This window comes from Myotis yumanensis, unplaced genomic scaffold (genome assembly GCF_028538775.1).
Source record: "Myotis yumanensis isolate MYYU_CA2020_CCGP unplaced genomic scaffold, mMyoYum1.0.hap1 SCAF_2, whole genome shotgun sequence".
Classification (NCBI taxonomy): domain Eukaryota; kingdom Metazoa; phylum Chordata; class Mammalia; order Chiroptera; family Vespertilionidae; genus Myotis; species Myotis yumanensis.
The window spans coordinates 106,581,534-106,600,425 of NW_027223753.1; the positions used below are offsets into that span (position 1 = coordinate 106,581,534).

An 18,892-nucleotide genomic window follows, 5' to 3' on the forward strand; every position below is an offset into this window, starting at 1 on the left:
ATGTACGACAGGAAACCATAAAAATTCTAGAAGAATCCAAGGGCAACAAAATCTCAGACATATGCCGAAGCAATTTCTTCACTGATACAGCTCCTAGAGCAGTTGAAACTAAAGATAAAATGAACAAATGGGACTACATCAAAATAAAAAGCTTCTGCACAGCAAAAGAAACCATCAACAAAACAACAAGAAAACCCACTGCATGGGAAAACATATTTGCCAACGTCATATCTGATAAGGGCCTAATCTCCAAAATTTATAGGGAACTCATACAACTTAACAAAAAGAAGATAAACAATCCAATCAAAAAATGGGCAAAGGATCTAAATAGACACCTTTCAAAAGAGGACATTCAGAAAGCCAAGAGACATATGAAAACATGCTCAAAGTCACTAATCATCTGAGAAATGCAAATCAAAACAACAATGAGGTACCATCTCACACCTGTCAGAATGGCTATCATCAACAAACCAACAAACGACAAGTGCTGGAGAGGATGTGGAGGAAAAGGAACACTTGTGCACTGCTGGTGGGAATGCAGACTGGTGCAGCCACTATGGAAGACAGTATGGAGTTGCCTCAAAAAACTGGAAATGGAACTCCCATTTGACCCTGTGATCCCACTTCTAGGAATATATCCCAAGAAACCAGAAACACCAATAAGAAAGGATATATGCACCCATATGTTCATAGCAGCACAATTCACCATAGCTAAGATCTGGAAACAGCCTAAGTGCCCATCAATAGATGAATGGATTAGAAAACTGTGGTACATCTACACAATGGAATACTATGCTGCTGTAAAAAAGAAGGAACTCTTACAATTTGCAACGACATGGATGGAACTGGAGAGCATTATGCTAAGTGAAATAAGCCAGTCAATGAAGGAAAAATACCACATGATCTCACTCATTCATGGATAATAGAGACCATTATAAACTTTTGAACAATAATAGATACAGAGGCAGAGCTGCCTCACACAGATTGTCAAACTGCAGCGGGAAGGCCGGGGAGGGTTGGGGGGCAGGAGGGAGGGGGGTAAGAGATCAACTGACGGACTTGTATGCATGCATATGAGCATAACCAATGGACATAAGACACTGGGGGGTAGGGGAAGCCGGGGTATTGTCAAGGGTGGGGAAAAAAAAGGAGACATATGTAATACCCTTTGTAATGCTTTAAGAAATAAAAAAAATATATAAAAAATAAAAATAAAAAAAAATTTAAAAAAATTAAAAAAATATATAAAAAAAAGAAGGATTTTACATATTGAAAATTATTAAGGGTAACTTGAGAAGCTGACTTTTAATATAAAACTGTCTTTATAATAACTGAAACAGTGAATGATTAAGACCTAATGAAAACTTATTTCAGGTTCATTATTTCAACTTATTTCATGTGACTCAATTGTATAGTCACTACCACAATGAAAAGCAATCTATCTGCCTTGTTTATCTTAGTTCCCTAAGGTGAATTTTTATATCATTATATTCATTGCATAATTATATGATTTAATTTGTAATTAGATTTCTAAGTCTCCAAAACCATACAGATGTTATCCTATGGTGACTATATATTCTGTATATTTTACTGGTTTTTAGATGTCTCATTGGTCTGAATATATTTGCAACTATTCCTTTATCTAATATTTAAATTTAAAGGACTAATATCTACCACATTTCTAACTATTCTCCCTTAGTTACATTTATTCTTTGTTACTTTATATTTCCTACCCTCTCCTTCTGGCTTCTTTAGTTTTAACTGAGCATTTTATATAATTTTTCTGCTTTTCTTAACATATCAATTATACTTTAAAAAATCAGTTTAACCACTAACTTAAATGAGTGATAGGCACATGTAATAAAGGATATTATATAATTCGTTAAAATTATTTCCACTAGTCAATTATTTCCTTTTGGTGTCACAGGATTAAAAAAAAAAAAAGAAATAATGACAGAAAACTTCCCTGGTTTGGGGAAGAAAAATGTCACACAAGTCCAAAAAAGCACACAGAGTCCCAAACAAGATGAACCCAAAGAGATTGACACCAAAACACATCATAATTAAATTGGCAAACATCAATGACAAAGTAAGAATTTTAAAGGCTGCCAGAGAGAGACAGAAAGTTATCTACATGGGATCTCCCTTTAGACTATAAACTTATTTCTCAATAGAAACACATCATGCCAGAAGGGAATGGAATGAAGTATACAAAGTGATGAAAAGCAAGGGACTAAATCCAAGAATACTCAATCCAGCAAGTCTATCATTCAAAATTAAAGATGAAATCGGGACCTTCACAGACAAAAAAAGGCTAAAGAAGTTTATTACCACCAAACCAGCACTGCAAAAGATGCTAAAGGGACTGCTATAAAAAGAAGAAATAGAAAGGGAAGAAGGAACACAGGCATAAGGAATAAAAATGGCAACAAACAGTACCTATCAATAATAACCTTAAATGTAAATGGGTTAAATGCTCCAATCAAAAGATACAGGGTAGCTGAATGGATAAGAAAACATGACACATATATTTGTTGTCTATAAAAGATCCACCTCTGAACAAAGTACTCACACAGACTGAAAGTGAAAGGATGGAATTTTTTTTTTCAGGCAAATGGAAATGAAAAAAGAAGCTGGGGTAGCAATATTTTGTATCTGACAAAATAGACCTCAAAGTGCAGGCCATAACAAGAGATAAGGAAAGCCACTTCATACTACTAAAGGGATCAATACAACAAGAGTATATAACTCTGGTAAATATATATGCACACAACACAGGAGTACCAAAATACATTAAAAAAAAAACTTCTGCAAGATATCAAGGCAGAGATCTACAGCGATACAATCATAGTAGGGGATTTTAATACCCCATTGACATCACTGGACAAATCCTCTAGACAAAAAATCAGCAAAGAAACAGCAACCCTAAATGACTCACTAGATCAGATGGAATTAATTAACAACTTCAGAACATTTCACCCCAAAGCTATGGAATATACATCTTTATCAAGTGCATATGGAACATTTTCAAAGAAGACCACATATTAGGACACAGGTTAAGTTTCTACAAATTCAAGAAGATTGAAATCACATCAAGCATCGTCTCATATTAGAATGGCATGAAATTAGATATGAACTACAATAAAAACAATCAAACACATGGAGGCTAAATAGCATGCTATTAAACAATGAATGGGTTACCAAAGAGATCAAAGAAGAAATGGAAAAATTTCAAAAAACAAATGAAAATGAAAACACAACAATCCAAAATCAATGGGACACAGTGAAAGCAGTCCTGAAAGGGAAGTTCATAGCACTAGCTAAACAAATAAACAAACAAACAAACAAACAAAAAACAAAAAACACAAACAAACAAACAAAAAAACAAGAAAAACTGGCAATAAGTTATCTAATCTTACAATTTAAATAACTAGAAAGAGAGCAACAAGAAAAGCCCAGAGTAAGTAGAAGGAAGGAAATAATAAAGATCAGAGTGGCAATAAATGACATAGAGACCAAAAAAAAAAAATATTAAAAGATCAATAGAAACAAGAGCCAGTGCTTTGGAAGGATAAACAAGATTAATCAATCTCTAGCCAGGTTTACCAAGAAACAAAGAGAAAGGACCCAAATAAACAAAATCAGAAATGAAAGAGCTGAAGTAACATCTGATCCAACAAAGGATTCTAAAAAATACTGCAAACAACTTTTTTCCAACAAACTGGATGAAATGGACAAATTCCTAGAAAAATATAATCCTCCAAAACTCAATTAGGAAGAACAAGAAAACCTGAATAGGCTGATAACAACTGATGAAATTGAGTAATAAAAAAACTTCCAGCAAACAAAAGCCCTGGTCCAGACAACTTCATGGGGGCGGTTTTACCAAACTTTCAAAGAAGAATTAATACCTATCCTCCTTAAACTATTTCAAAAAATTCAAGAAAAAGGCACAATTCCAAGCTCTTTCTATGAAGCTAGTATTACCCTAATTACAAAACCAGATAAAGACACTAAAAAGAAAGAGAATTACAGGCCAATATCCCTGATGAACACAGATGCTAAAATTCTCAACAATATTCTAGCAAAACATTAAAAAGATCATATACCAGGACTAAGTGGGATTTACTCCAGGAATGCAAGGCTGGTACATTGTCTGCAAATCAATAAATGTGATACATCACATAAACAAATTGAAAGACAAAAGCCACATAATCATATCAATTGAGGCAGAAAAAGCATTTGAGAAAATCCAACACTCTTTTGTGATAAAAACTCTCAGCAAAGTAGGAATAGAGGGATCATACCTCAACATAATAAAAGCCTTATATCACAAACCTACAGTATGATTACTCAATGGGCAAAAACTAAAACCATTTCCCCTAAGAACAGGAACAAGACACCAATCCTGTTCGACATAGTATTGGAAGTGCTAGCCATAGTGATCAGATAATAAGAAGAAATAAATGGTAACTAAGTTGGAAAAAGAAGAAATAAAACTGTCATTATTCACAGATCACATGATATTGTACATAGAAAACCATAAATACTCCATCAAAAAACTACCAGATTTAATAACTGAATTTGGCAATATAGCACCATACAAAATTAACTCACAGAAATCTATGGCATTTTCATACACCAATAAAGAACTCACAGAAAGAGAAACTAAAAACAAAATCCCATTGACCAAAAAAATTGCAACAAAAAAATTAAGATACCAGGGAAATAAACCTACCTAAGGAAGAAAAAGACCTGTACTCAGAAAACTACAGGATGTTGAAAAAAGAGATAGAGGAAGATATTAACAAGTGGGAGAATATACTGTGTTCATGGATTGGTAGAATCAACATCATTAAAATGTCCATACTACCCAAAGCAATCTATAGATTCAATGCAATCCCCATTAAAATACCAACAGCAAATTTCACAGACCTAGGACAAACTCTCCAAAAATGTGTAAAGAATAAAAAAAAGACCCCGAATAGCCTCAGCCATCCTAAGAAAGAAGAATAAAGTTGGAGGGATCACAATACCAGATATCAAGTTATATTATAAAGTCACTGTTCTCAAAACTGCCTGGTACTGGCACAAAAACAGACATATAAACCAATGGAACAGAACAGAGAATCCAGGAATTGACCCAAGCCATTATGCTCAATTAATATTTGACGAAGTAGGCAAGAGCATACAATGGAGTCAAAGTCTCTTCAATAAATTGTGTTGGGAAAATTGGGCAGATACATGCAAAAAACTGAAACTAGACCACCAACTTACACCATTCACAAAAATAAACTCAAAATGGATAAAGGACTTCAACCTAAGATGGGAAACCATAAAATTCTTAGAAGAATCCATAGGCAGCAAAATAGCAGACATCTCTCATAGCAATATCTTTACTGATACAGCTCCTAGAACAATGGAAACTAAGGAGAAAATAAACAAATGGACTACTGCAAAAGAAATCATCAACAAAACAACAAGAAAGCCCACTGCATGGGAGAACATATTTGACAATGTTATCTCTGATAAGGGTTTAATCTCCAAAATTTACAGGGAACTCCTACAAAAGGAAGATAAACAATCCAATCAAAAAATGGGCGAAGGACCTAAATAGACACTTTTCAAAAGAAGACATACAGTAGTCCAAGAGACATATGAAAACATGCTTAAAGTCACTAATCATCCGAGAGATGAAAATCAAAATAACAATGAAGTACACTCTTTATTGGCTATCATCAACAAATTAACAAATGACAAGTGCTGGTGAGGATGCGGAGAAAAAGGAACCCTTGTGCACTGCTGGTAGGAATGCAACTGCTTAGATGGACCTGGAGAGCATTATGCTAAGTGAAATAAGCCAGTCAGAGAATGATAAATATCATATGATCTTACTCATTTGTGGAATATAATGAACAACCTAAACTGATGAACAAAAATAGATCCAGAGACATAGAAGCATGAAACAGACTGTCCAACCTCAGAGAGAAGGCAGGGGATGGGGGGATAAGAGAGCAACCAAAGGATTTGTACGCATGCATATAAGTATAACCCATGGACACAGACAGTAGGGGGTGTTAGGGCATGTGCTGGGTGTTGGGAATAGCTGGGGAGAGGTCAATGGGGGGAAAAGGAGACATTTGTAATACTTTAAACTATAAAGAATTAAAAAAAAAAGACATTACAAGTGGTGGCGAGGATGTGGAGAAAAATGAACCCTAGTACACTGCTGGCGGGCATGCAGACTGGTGCAGCCATTGTGGAAAGGAGTACAGAGTTTCCTCAAGAAATTAAAAATGGAACTCCTATTTGACCCAGCAATTCCACTTCTAGGAATATACACCAAAAAATCAGAAACATCAATCAGAAAGAATATATGCATCCCTATGTTCATAGGGGCACAGTTTACAATAGCTAAGATTTGGAATCAGCCTAAGTGTCAATCAGCAGATGAATGAATTAAAAAATGTGGTACATCTACACAATGGAATACTATGCTCCTATAAAAAAGAAGGAATTCTTACCATTTGCAACAGCATGGATGGACCTAGAGAGCATTATGCTAAGTGAAATAAGCCAGTTGGACAAAGGTAAATATCACATGATCTCACTCATTTGTGGAATATAATGAACAACCTAAACTGATGAACAAAAATAGATCCAGAGACATAGAAGCATTGAACAATCCATCAAACTGCAGCAGGAAGGTGAGAGCATAGGAGTGGGGGTGATAGATCAATTAAAGGATTTGTATGTATGCATATAAGCATAACCAATGGACACAGACAGTAAGGGGATGAGGGCCTGTGCTTGTGGGAGGGAGCACATGGGGAGAGGTCAATGGGAGATAAAGGAGACACATGTATACAATACTTTCAACAATAAAGAATTTTAAAAAATTTACACAAAATGTTAAAAAATAAAAATTATAAAATGAAATTTATTTTCTCAAACTAATGCTTGATTTTTCTTCCTAAAAATCAAAATGTAATATCAGATGTGAGCTACTTGTAACCATTTTTTTTTCTCAAGTTGTGGTTAAAAATTTGATGTGCTTTTCAATATATAAGTAGAAATAAATTTGGAGAAATAAATTTCCTTCCCCAAACCTAATATATATTTTTATAAAAAAAGTTCTTAGGCAGGTTTAGATCTACTCTATAGAACATAAAATATAATTAATTACATCTTTTTAAAATTGATATGATTTAAAAAAAATTTAAAGCCTCTTACCACATTTTCATATTATTAACCCAATTTATTTTAACCCATTTAGAGTTACAGGAAAACAAGTAATAAATAAAGTTGAGTGTGAAATACATACCACAGGATTTTCAAAAATCTGCCAGAGGTCATTGTTATAATGGGAAGTATTGTAATTTGCAGTTGATAATAGTCTTCCAAATTCATGTCTATTAGAAATGTACATAAATACACCCTATATGTCAAAAAATAATAATATTAACAATCATAGAATAAAGTATAAGAAAATATATTTAACCATAGGAAAATATGAGATATCAATTTTAACCTTTATATTTTCATTTATGAACATGCATTTTTATTTTTCATATAAAATGTACATGATTAAAAATTAAATGATTTTTTATTCATTATGAATTCAGACACCACACAAAACAAATTGTTTGCACTGCCACCCAACTGAAAAAAAAAAGAAGAGGCAGAATGGTCCTTTTCTCATTGATCCTAGATATAGACATCAGGGAAAAATTCCTGTTTAAAATCAGAACTATTCTTGAGACAATGTGCAATTAACTGTATCGCTTTTGGCTTCTTGCCCTTTCAAAGAAGACATCACATTTTTAAACAAGAATTCAAATGTCAATATTCTTTCATCAGTCTATTTTATTTTTTTATTGTCCTAATGTTTAAAAACTGAACACAGAAACTACTCATACATAAAAAGGCGGCTAAAAATCAGTCTCATATCTTTGTGCCAAACCAAATAAATGTGGCAACACCAATAAGGTAAGATTGTTTCTTTTTATACCTGTTTTAATGGTAAAAGAGTTAGTTATCCTATATATAATAAAAGGGTAATATTCAAATAGACCGAACAGCAGAACATCAGAACAACCAATCAAAGCGTACTATGCTAATGATATGCTAAGGCTGCTCAACTGCTCACTATGACATGCACTGACCACCAGGGGCAGAGAGTAGACCCGTCGACCAGTCACTATGACGTGCACTGACCACCAGGGGGCAGATGCTCTGACTAGTAGGTTAGCTTGCTGCTGGGGTCCGGCCAATAGGGACTGAGCAAGATGGGCTGGACATGCCCTGGGGCCTTCCTACAGTCCCTCCCTGGCCTTGATTGTGTACTGGTGGGGTCCCTTAGCCTGGCCTGCGCTCTTTCGCAATCCTGGACCACTCGGGGCTATTTTGGGGAGCCAGTTTCAGCCCCATCCCACAGGCCACTCCCCTTGGGAGGGTGCCAGATGCAGGGCTCATGGCTGGCAAGCGCTGCTGCCTCTCCCAATCGGGACTGATTGGGCGCGAGCTGCAGCAGGCACAGTGGGTCCAGGATGAGCTGGAGGGGCAGGTAGGAGTTGCAGGTGGCATTGGACTGCAAGTTTCCGCCCAATCCCTGCAGGCCACCCAGAAGGACCCCACCCATGCACAAATTCGTGCACCGGGCCTCTAATTAATAATAATAAAAAACTCATGAAGAGTATCAAATTCTAATTTTTATCAAGATGTACTTTATACTTACTTCTACCTCCTCTCCCTTAAAAAAACAAAAACTAATGAAAGGGATTTATGCTTCATTTTCTCATCTATCATAATACATCAGTCATAAAATATAAATCAGCCCAAAGAATTGAGAGTTGAACATCCTACAATGCCCACCCCCAATACACAAAGTTTATAAGCACATACGTAGATTCAGAACCAGTGAATACCAACAATTTACCAACCTAAATGGAAAGAACACTCTTTAAGTAACTTATTGCTAGACAATATACCATATTCAATAAACAAAAACAAATAAAAATAAATAAAAATAACACCTTTGGGGGGCTGAGCATTTGGAATGTTTCCGGAGTAGGGGAGTCTTTTTCCCTTTGTAAAGTCTAAAATGAAGAGAAGCATGGGATAAGTTGACCTGCAAACCCACTCTCTCATGTAGTCTCAGGTAGTAAAATAGCAACCCTTCATGAAAAGCTGACATTCTGAAATGCCCCTCTTAGAAAACATGCAGAACAAGCAAAGCTTAGAGCACACAAAGAAACAACTCTAACCCCCCTTTTCCCCTTGTGAAACATAAATCCAAGCTCATTCAGTAGTATAATTTCCACTAGACATAAAATTAAGACAAAGAGAAAAATGTGTAAGAGAGGCCATTCTGGGATGCGCTGTTGAGTGAAATTAGCCAAACATGAGCACAAATTACAATCATAGATACTGAGGATATTTAATAACTATGCACACAGGTTTGTAGAAAAAACAAACATATTCACACAACACATGCCTTATTAAACTAATAAAAACTACTTGCCAACTTTTTTGATTGTTCACAAAATTACATTTGCTTACATAAATTTGAATACAATAATCAAATCCTTTTTAAAACAGAAAACCATATAAATATGTTTAAAAAGATTTTGAAAACCAAATTATTTTATATAGTCATTTAAGTTATATAATGAAAGTAGATTTTTAAAATAGCAATTTATCATTAATTTTTCACATAGATTAAATATACTACATACCTCAATCCGTCTCCCAGTTTAGTGGTAAGACATACAGAGATATTGATAATAAAGTATGGACACTGATTTTCAGAACAAAAGTGTGTTCTTAAATGTGTAAATGATCATTTCACCTAGGCTTTACCTAATTAATTTTATTGAGATCAAGTTTTCAATACAGAATTACAAATGAAAGTATATATTAATTCTTAAAAATGCTACGCTGATTTGTAACAAATTCATATTTATTATTGAATCCCACTGTTGCTGATGAGTTAGCTTAATCAGTAGCCTAATTTTTCAAGTATTTCATAGGTAAATATTCACAAATTAGTCTCCATAATTGTTCCCAATTTCCCAACACAGAATCAAAAAAATTGGCTAGTATTTACAAACTAGAAAGAAAAAGGACATCAAAAGAAAATAGCACATCAATTGGGAAAGCAAGCCATCTTCTAAGAACACCAAACAAGCCATCATCATATACCCTACCATTTCTCTAGCATTTCGGCAAAGAGCCATGTCAGGATCCAGTCTATCACGAACAAAATAGTTCCTTTCATTCATCTCTGATCGAAGTGTCTTCCCTTTAATTAAGTACACATTAGCCATGTATGGGACATTCCATATCCCTCTGAAAGTAAAGAGAAGACATTCCAAAATACCACAAATATAAAATACTTAGTTTTATTTTTTTATATGTTTTTTAAAATATATTTTTATTGATTTTTTTTACAGAGAGGAAGGAAGAGGGATAGAGAGCCAGAAACATCGATGAGAGAGAAACATCGATCAGCCGCCTCCTGCACACCCCCTACAGGGGATGTGCCCGCAACCAAGGTACATGCCCTTGACCGGAATCGAACCTGGGACCCTTCAGTCCACAGGCCGACGCTCTATCCACTGAGCCAAACTGGCTATGGCACTTAGTTTTATTTTTGTTTTAAAGGTAAATGCCTTATATATTTAAGTTATATAGATAAATTATTGAATCAAGCCCTAACTGGTTTGGCTCAGTGGATAGAGCGTCAACCTGTGGATTCAAGGGTCCCAGGTTCGGTTCTGGTCAAGGGCATGTACCTTGGTTGTAGGCACATCCCCAGTAGCGGGTGTGCAGGAGGCAGCTGATCGATGTTTCTCTCTCATCGATGTTTCTAACTCTCTATCCCTCTCCCTTCCTCTCTGTAAAAAAATCAATAAAATATATTTAAAAAGATTATTGAATCAAATTACATGCAAATACAAATATACTTAATGCCATTTGACACACACACACACACACACATATCCATACATGATATTTATACAGTATGTCCCCAAAACATGTACACACACTTTAACAGCTGATAGTTCAATCGATGTTTCTTTCTTTTCATCCAGACTAAGCTTTAAACAAAGGAAATTCATCCTAAAATGCTACTGGAAGTTTAAAAACGAAATTGAAGTACAAACTCTGCCTTTATAATTATGCAAAGTGTGTTTACATTTTTTGGGGACATTCTATATATGAGATTATCCTATATAATAAAAGCCTAGGTGGCGTAACGCCCTCGTGCGACTTGCAAGATGTCATCACAAGATGGCTGCCACAAGATGGCCGAAAACACAGTGGAGGTGGGGCCTAGTGGCCGCTCCGCACAGTGAGGCCTGGGGGGTCCTGCGGCTCTTCGCGGTGCAGAGGAGGCCGGTCCCGGCGTCTCCACTGCCTTGCATAGAGAAGGTGGGTCACAGAAGGGGAGGGCAGTTGTGGGTGATCAGGCTGGCAGGGGAGGGCAGCTGTGGGTGATCAAGCCAGCAGGGGAGGGCAATTGGAGGTGATGGGGCTGTCAGGGGAGGGTAGTTAGGGGCTAACAGGCCAGCAGGGGAGCAGTTAGGCATCAATCAGGCTGGCAGTGGAGTGGTTAGGGGGAGATCAGGCTGGCAGGCAAGGAAGCAGTTAGGATCCAGCAGTCCTGGATTGTGAGAGGGATGTCCAACTGCCGGTTTAGGCCTGGACTAATGTTTAAAAACTGAACACAGAAGGGACCAGGCCTAAACCGGCAGTTGGACATCCCCCGAGGGGTCCCAGATTGTAGAGGGTGCAGGCCAGGCTGAGGGACAACCATCCCCACCCCTGAATGAATTTCATGCACCAGGCCTCTAATTTGCTATAAATTACATTGTTATGAGATAAACCACTACCCTCCCTAGAGAAACTTTATTTTAAGGCTGATATATGTTTGGCATTTTGACTGTCACCCCTCAGTTGTTACAGTTAGAATATAATATTCTGTTGTACAGAAGGTGTTTCCCTTTAAGGTTAAGCAGTTTGATAGAAAAAAATAATGCCATACAACTAGTTTTCTAGAGCTGGTTTACACTGGCTCCCCAGTGATGACTTGTAACTTCACTAAGTCTATGCTCAGTGACTTCACATTGGAAGCTTGAAATCAGCCACGGTAGAAATATTTACACCTTAGGAATTTGCAAACATTATAAACCAGGACATCCTCCAACCCCAATAACCAGCTGTTAAACATTTACCAGCATACTACTCAATATAGCCTAAAATCCTCCTAAAATATATCCTCTTGAAATTCATTAAGCCACCTCAAATTTTGTTAAAAAGGAAAGATATGAAGAAATATAATCAGAAGGAGATGGGAGGTACATTATTTGGACCTTCATTCTTCCCACAGACCCATCTCCTCACTCCCAATATGACTCACTTCATAAGAACAATATAAGAAAGGATTCGCCTGAAGGGATATATATGCCTGTTGCTTTTAGAGAACAGAAAGGGAAGATCTTGACCAAAAAAATGTACATATTAAAAAAATATGAAATCATTTTGTCTTACTAGATGTGCCTTTAAGAGAAATGGTCATAAAAAAATAAAGAAAAAGAAAACACACACATAAATTTGTCATAAGATGTCATTCCTTCATGCAGTTTTTGTATATGAAGGAATGTACATGTGTATTAACTAGATTAAAAATCTCTACCTTTTTTTGTTTGTTTTTTGTTAATCCTCACCTGAGGATATTTTTCCATTGATTTTTCTTTTTTAGAGAAAGTGAAAGGGAGGGAGGGAAGGAAAGAGAGAGAGAGAGAAAAGAAACATTGATGTAAGAGAGACCTTGATTGGTAGCCTCCTGAACAATCCCTGACTAGGGCAGGGAAATGAACCTGCAACCCAGGAATGTGCCCTTGACCCAGAATCAAACCCGTGACCCTTTGGTCCACGGGCTGATGCTTTAACCACTGCTCAGTCAGGGCTCTACCTTCTTCTTATTCTCACATTTTAGACAATGACAGGAGATTAGACAGAAAATCACATTTATATAGCAACTTAAATAAAACATGAATTTTCTATTCTACGTCTGTGAACTCTTATTTCTACTGTACCCACAGGCACTATCAGGCATATGGTCTATACAAATAATGCCAGAGACAATAAGTACTTTGAAATAACAGAATATAATCTTAGTGTTTTTTCAGCTATCTGCTTCTTAATTTCAACTAACAAAGCCTTCATCATATTTATATCACTCAAATTTGCTATTACTATTTTCACAAACACAACATCTTTTTAATACTCAACTGTTGAACAAGAAGTATTTATGTGATTTTCTTTCTAAATTTAAGGACACATATTTTAGTTATGAAAAAATGTCTGCCCTTTTCAATTGGGCTGATGTACTTGAGAAACTAGGCAAAGTATTTATGACTCAGTCACTTTGGTCCATTGTCTGTATGAAAAAGAATGACACTCTCCTGTAATATTACCTTAGCAAAAAAACCTATTTCAATTGTGACTGTTAGTTTTAAAGATATCAACTATTGTCTCAGAAAAAAATATCAATCATACACACACTTTATAACAAGTATATTCTTTTCAAAGTCTAGAAATTAAATTCAGATATTAGTGAAGAAATTGATCTTTAAAGTAGAATATTTTACACAGAAAACACCTGCAATAGGAAATGTTGGAAGATTTTGATTCTGAGTGTTGTTTGTTCATTTATAAATTTTAAAAGCTATCAAAACAACCTTCATCCTGGCAACTAAATAAATTAGTTAAACTAAATTTGCTTTCCAATCTTTTAACTAAAGAATATTACTCTTCTAATAATCAATCATAAGATTGCTATCCATGGTAACCACATATTGTCTATTAGAATTTCCCACAACTGTGAGTTTGTTCCTTTGAAGATTTAGAATTTTAAAAACATTTTTTTTGTAAAATACTTGTTTACACTAATATTTCAGGATCCAAGTCATCCCCAGGTTCTCAAATTTCCATTAAATATAAAGAAAAAAGATAAATAGTAAAAAATAAATAAAATTCAAGTAATATTAACAAGTCCTCATCTCTAGGTCATGGTATTTTACATTAAAAGATTAAATTAACTAACTTACACTCTATTCCCTTGAACAATATCCACATAATCTTCATATCGAGCAAAGTAGCCATCAGGACTCAGGGCTCCCCAGAAGTTGGACCACAGCTTTCCATGGCGAGTTACAAGAGGAGCAATTATCTTTCTAAAGAAAAAAAAATCCAGGTAACTATTTGTTTTAATCACCACAGAATTATGGTTCTGAACTTAGCTTGACACAAAATCATTCAAGTTCATTTAACACACATGTAGTTAGTCCATAAAACTAAAAGTAAAATAGAGAAATTGCTTCCCAACACTTTTTCTTAAATAAATACACTGCTGATTTTCAGTGATATTTCTTAAAAAGAGTAACAAAAGTAACTCAAAATGTGAATTAAAGTATAAAAAGGATTTTTAAAAGTCCCTTTCTTATGTCCAAAAAGGTGAGACTACCATATAGTATTTCAGAAACTATAATATATAAAATCAAGTATTTCATAATAGTCCATGGTGTATTAAGGTGTCAAATAAATATCCGTTGAACAAAAAAAATGAATGATGATGGGCTAAAATATTTGTAAATAGGTCAGTTTTCTTAAAGTTAAGTCCTGAGGGCAAGTGCTGGGGGGTACAAGAGGCCGGGGGTGGGAGGGGGGAGGTCAATGGGGAAAAAAAAAAGGAGACATATGTACTACTATTTGTAATACCTTAAACAATAAAATTAAATTAAAAAAAATAAAGTATGTTTATAATTTTTACAGCTTTTAAAATGGGTTGCGCTAACCCTGGCAATATGAAACATTTTTCTGGTCCTTTAACTATTTTAGAAAACAAAAGAGTAGATAACTACCATAGCACTCTAACCACCTACCAGGAAATAGTCCCTTTGGGAAAAGCATGTTACAAATCCAAAACATGTCACATTTCTTCTTAGGGAAATCTAATTTACGACGTGTCAACATTTTCCAAATAAACTCACAAAACCTGATGTTCTTCTAAAATTACTTCTAAAGTATTGTGCACTGTAGTGGTACCTCACAATTTTTAAAAAAAGGTCACAAAACTTCTCCAAGAGAAAGCTATGCACCAACTATTCTTCATAAAAAAACCTATTCTCACAACACGCCAATGCTGTGAAGACCAGGCGTGACCTTTCTCTTACAATAAAAAAGTGAAACTTAGTCTATAAAATATACAACATGCAATGAATAATTTTGGTTTATTTTTCCTGATTCCTATTAATAATTAAATATTAACCAGAAACACTTATACCTTGATTTGTTTAAAATACATGGATAAATTAGAATCTATATATAATATTTATTTAAGAAACGATAATTCAATGTCAATAACTGACAAGAACAAATATTTAATAGAAAAAAATCTTGTAATTAAAATCTCAGCTGCCTCCCAAAGATGGATGGGAAAAGAAATGTTGAAAATCAAAATCTATCTGAAGTGTGCCTCAATGGTTTTGAGCATGGAAATACAAGAATAGAAGCTGGGGCCCTGGCCAGTGTGGTCCAGTTGATTTGGTCATTGTCTAATGCACTGAAGGGTCACAGGTTCAATTTCTGGTAAGGGTACATACCCAGGTTTCGAGTTCAAACTCACTTGGGGTGCATACAGGAGGAAACCAATCAATATTTCTCTCTCTCATTGGTTTTTCTCTCCCTCTCTTTCTCTGTCTCTCTCTAAAATCACATATCCTCAGGTGAGGATTAAAAAAAAAAAGAATAGCATCTGGGAGACTAAATAACTAAAGGAGTAAAATTTGGAGCACAGCAGTCAAAATCAGCAATAAGAGGAGGAGAGGAACAAGAGAATTGATGAGATGCTGGAAAGCCACATGCCCTAAGATGTGACCCATCCCCTGACCCTCTAGCCTTCAGTCAAGTCTACTAAATCTTGAAAGAGTCTTGGTCTATGTCAATGCTTTATGTAAACTACATGCTTGGATACAGGTGTGAAAATAATCCTTAGATAATTAACAGAAATTTATGAAGCTGGAGAAATAACCAGTTTTATTGACTCTTTACTTATGAGGGAAATTTTATAATTGACAAGGTTTAAAGCATTATATTAATATTAAAGAGGATATATGTTAAATATGTATATGAATTCATTAACAATTCACTATAAGAATTACTAAATACCTATCAAGTGTCATATAATAAAAACATTAAATATTATAAAAAAGCATATCCTATATAATAACAGGCTAATATGCAAATAGACTGAACGGCAGAACAACCAAACAACCGGTCACTATGACATGCACTGACCACCAGGGGGTGCGCCCGGAATATGGAAAACATCAGCCGCTGCAGGATGGCATAGCAGGTGAGCAGGGTGTTGGTTGCTGTCATCGGGGCAAGCCTGTGGTGATTACTGAAAATTCTATGCTACCATGTGCTGCGGTTCCCCCCCTCTCCACCCCGTGCTTGCATCTGCTGCCGGTGCTGGCCCCACTCGCATCCACTGCCAGTGCCCAGTGCCAGCCCGGATCACTCAGCACCATCAGCGGGTGCGAGCAGTGGCTGCCAACCTTGATCGCCCCTCAAGGATTCTCCACCTCCCCCTTCTCCTGAGGGGAGATCAGTGCCGGCAGCCGCCTCTTGCACCCGCTTTCAGCAATGGCGCTACTCGCACCTACTGCTGGAGCCACCGCTCACACCTGCTGCTGGTGCCCAGCACGGTTCCCAATCGCTCAGCGCCATCAATGGATATGAGCGGCGACTGCCAGGCCTGATTGCCACCGAAGGCTTCTCCACCTCCCCCGTGCTCCTGAGAGGCGATCGGAACAGCAGCCGCCACTTGCACCCACTGACGGTGCTGGCCCTGCTAGCACCTGCTGCTTGCGCCAGCCCCAATTGCTCCACACTGTCAGTGGGTGTGAGTGGAGCTGGTGCTGTCAGTGCATTGGAGTGGCAGCAGTGGGACCAGGGCTGCCTGTAGACAGGGGGCTGGGGCTGCAGTGGGAGGGGCCAGGCAGGTGCATGGAGGATGGGCCGAGACTGCCTCTGTGCCCACCGCAGCCTCACAGCCCACAGTTCCTTTCAAGGTGCATGAATTCGTGCATTGGACCCCTAGTGTATATTATACAGTATTAAATTTCAATCAAATTAAAAGGAAATTAACATGGCAATTTCAAGAAAATGTTACTGAATTCCACCAGGTTTTAAGAATTAAACAGGAGAGATTAAAAATGGCAGCAGAGAGATTAAAAATGGTGAAAGAATAGGTGATACTGCACAGACATGCTCCCAGGAACAAGCTGGAATAAAAACTGAAATACAGAAAGGCTTCCTGAAAAATCAACAGAAACCTCACAGGAGAGAACCCTGATACCCAAGGACTGAAGGTGTGGAGACCGCATAGTGACTGGTAGGAGGGGTGGAGGTGCGAAAGGGCTGGCTGGGCACCCACAGACAGCAACTGAAGTCCCATAGAGATATCTCAGCTGTGGGTGGGGGAGTACCACTGAGAACTCTGGGATCCAATCTCGAAGCTGGCCTCCCCAGCAGAGAGCACTAAACTGAGGAGGATAACTACATAACATCTAGCTGTGAAAATCAGTGGGGTGCTATCTGCCATGGAGTGGCACCTGAAAGTTCCAGCACCCTCTTGAAGGGCCAACACACAAAAATTCCCTATGGAGCCACCCACCTTGTGCTCTGGCAGAGGAAGGGTGAAGTGGACTGGAGGTGTGAGAGCAGAACCCAGGATTGGGAATTCGAGGGATAGAACTCAGAAGGCAGACCCCCCAAGTTTCCTGGGCTGTTATTCCACCATGCAGCAAAGGACATCTTTCCCACATAGACATCTGCCTTGCCTTGGGGGAAGACAGTTGACACACCCTATTGGAAAACATCTTGCCCTGAGACTACTTAAAAGATTAAAAGTAACAATTAGCCTCCAGGCAGAAGCAACTGCCCCACCCTGTTGAAAAACTCTCACCACACCTGAGGATGATTGCCTGGGGGTAATTCAAGTCAGAATTTTATTAGTCTGTAGACAGAGGTGGTCTCTGGAGGATTGAAGTCTTTGTCTGATCCAATTAGTCAGAAAAAGCCTTTAACACAGTCCTGCACTAGAGATTGAGAGGTGTAGAGGATCTACTTAATACATAGTCACAAACTCAAACAGACAACCAAAATGAGGAAACAAAGAAACAAGCCCCAAATGAAAGAACTAGATAATTCTCCAGAAGAAGAGATTAATGAAGCAGAGATAAGAAATTTATCTGAAACAGAGTTCAGAGTAATGATGGTAAAAATGCTCAACAGTATGAAAAGATATAGCAACTATGAGAAAAAAAAGAACAGTCTGAGATAAAGAATGACAACACAAATAAGGAAAACTTTGGAAAGAACACACAGCAGAATAGGGGAAGCTGAGGATCAAATCAGTGAATTAGAAGACAGAGTTGAAAATATCACTCAATTAAAGAACCAAAAAGAAAAAACAATTAAAAAACCAGAGGACAGCTTAAGGGAACTGTGGGACAGTGTGAAATGTAACAATATTAGAATAGCAGGTGTTCCAGAAGAGTCAGAAAGGGAGAAAGGCATAGAGAAGGTGTTTGAAGAAATAATGGTACAAAACTTCCCTAACCAGGTAAAGGAAAAAGTCACACAAGTTTGGGAGGCACAGAGAACCCCAAACAAGAAGAACCCAAACATACCCACACCCAGACACATCATAATTAAAATGCCAAAAGAAAGAATCTTAAAGGCAGCAAGAGAAAAGAAAACTATTACCTACAAAGGAGTTCCCATAAGGATGACATCTGATTTCTCATCAGAAACT

General features: G+C 36.9%; 1 protein-coding gene across 3 annotated transcripts in view; it reads right to left on the reverse strand.

Annotated features, from left to right (window-relative positions):
• PLOD2 (procollagen-lysine,2-oxoglutarate 5-dioxygenase 2) overlaps window positions 1–18,892 on the reverse strand; it is a 289,789-nt gene that overhangs the window by 14,205 nt on the left and 256,692 nt on the right. For 2 of the 3 annotated variants that reach the window (XM_070405928.1, XM_070405926.1), the window contains 4 exons: window positions 14,118–14,243; window positions 10,209–10,350; window positions 9,036–9,098; window positions 7,325–7,438 (listed from right to left, as the gene is read on the reverse strand). In XM_070405928.1, coding sequence (XP_070262029.1) covers window positions 7,325–7,438; window positions 9,036–9,098; window positions 10,209–10,350; window positions 14,118–14,243 — 445 coding nt within the window. The remainder of the gene's footprint in view (window positions 1–7,324; window positions 7,439–9,035; window positions 9,099–10,208; window positions 10,351–14,117; window positions 14,244–18,892) is intronic. The other variant, XM_070405927.1, reaches the window with a different exon arrangement.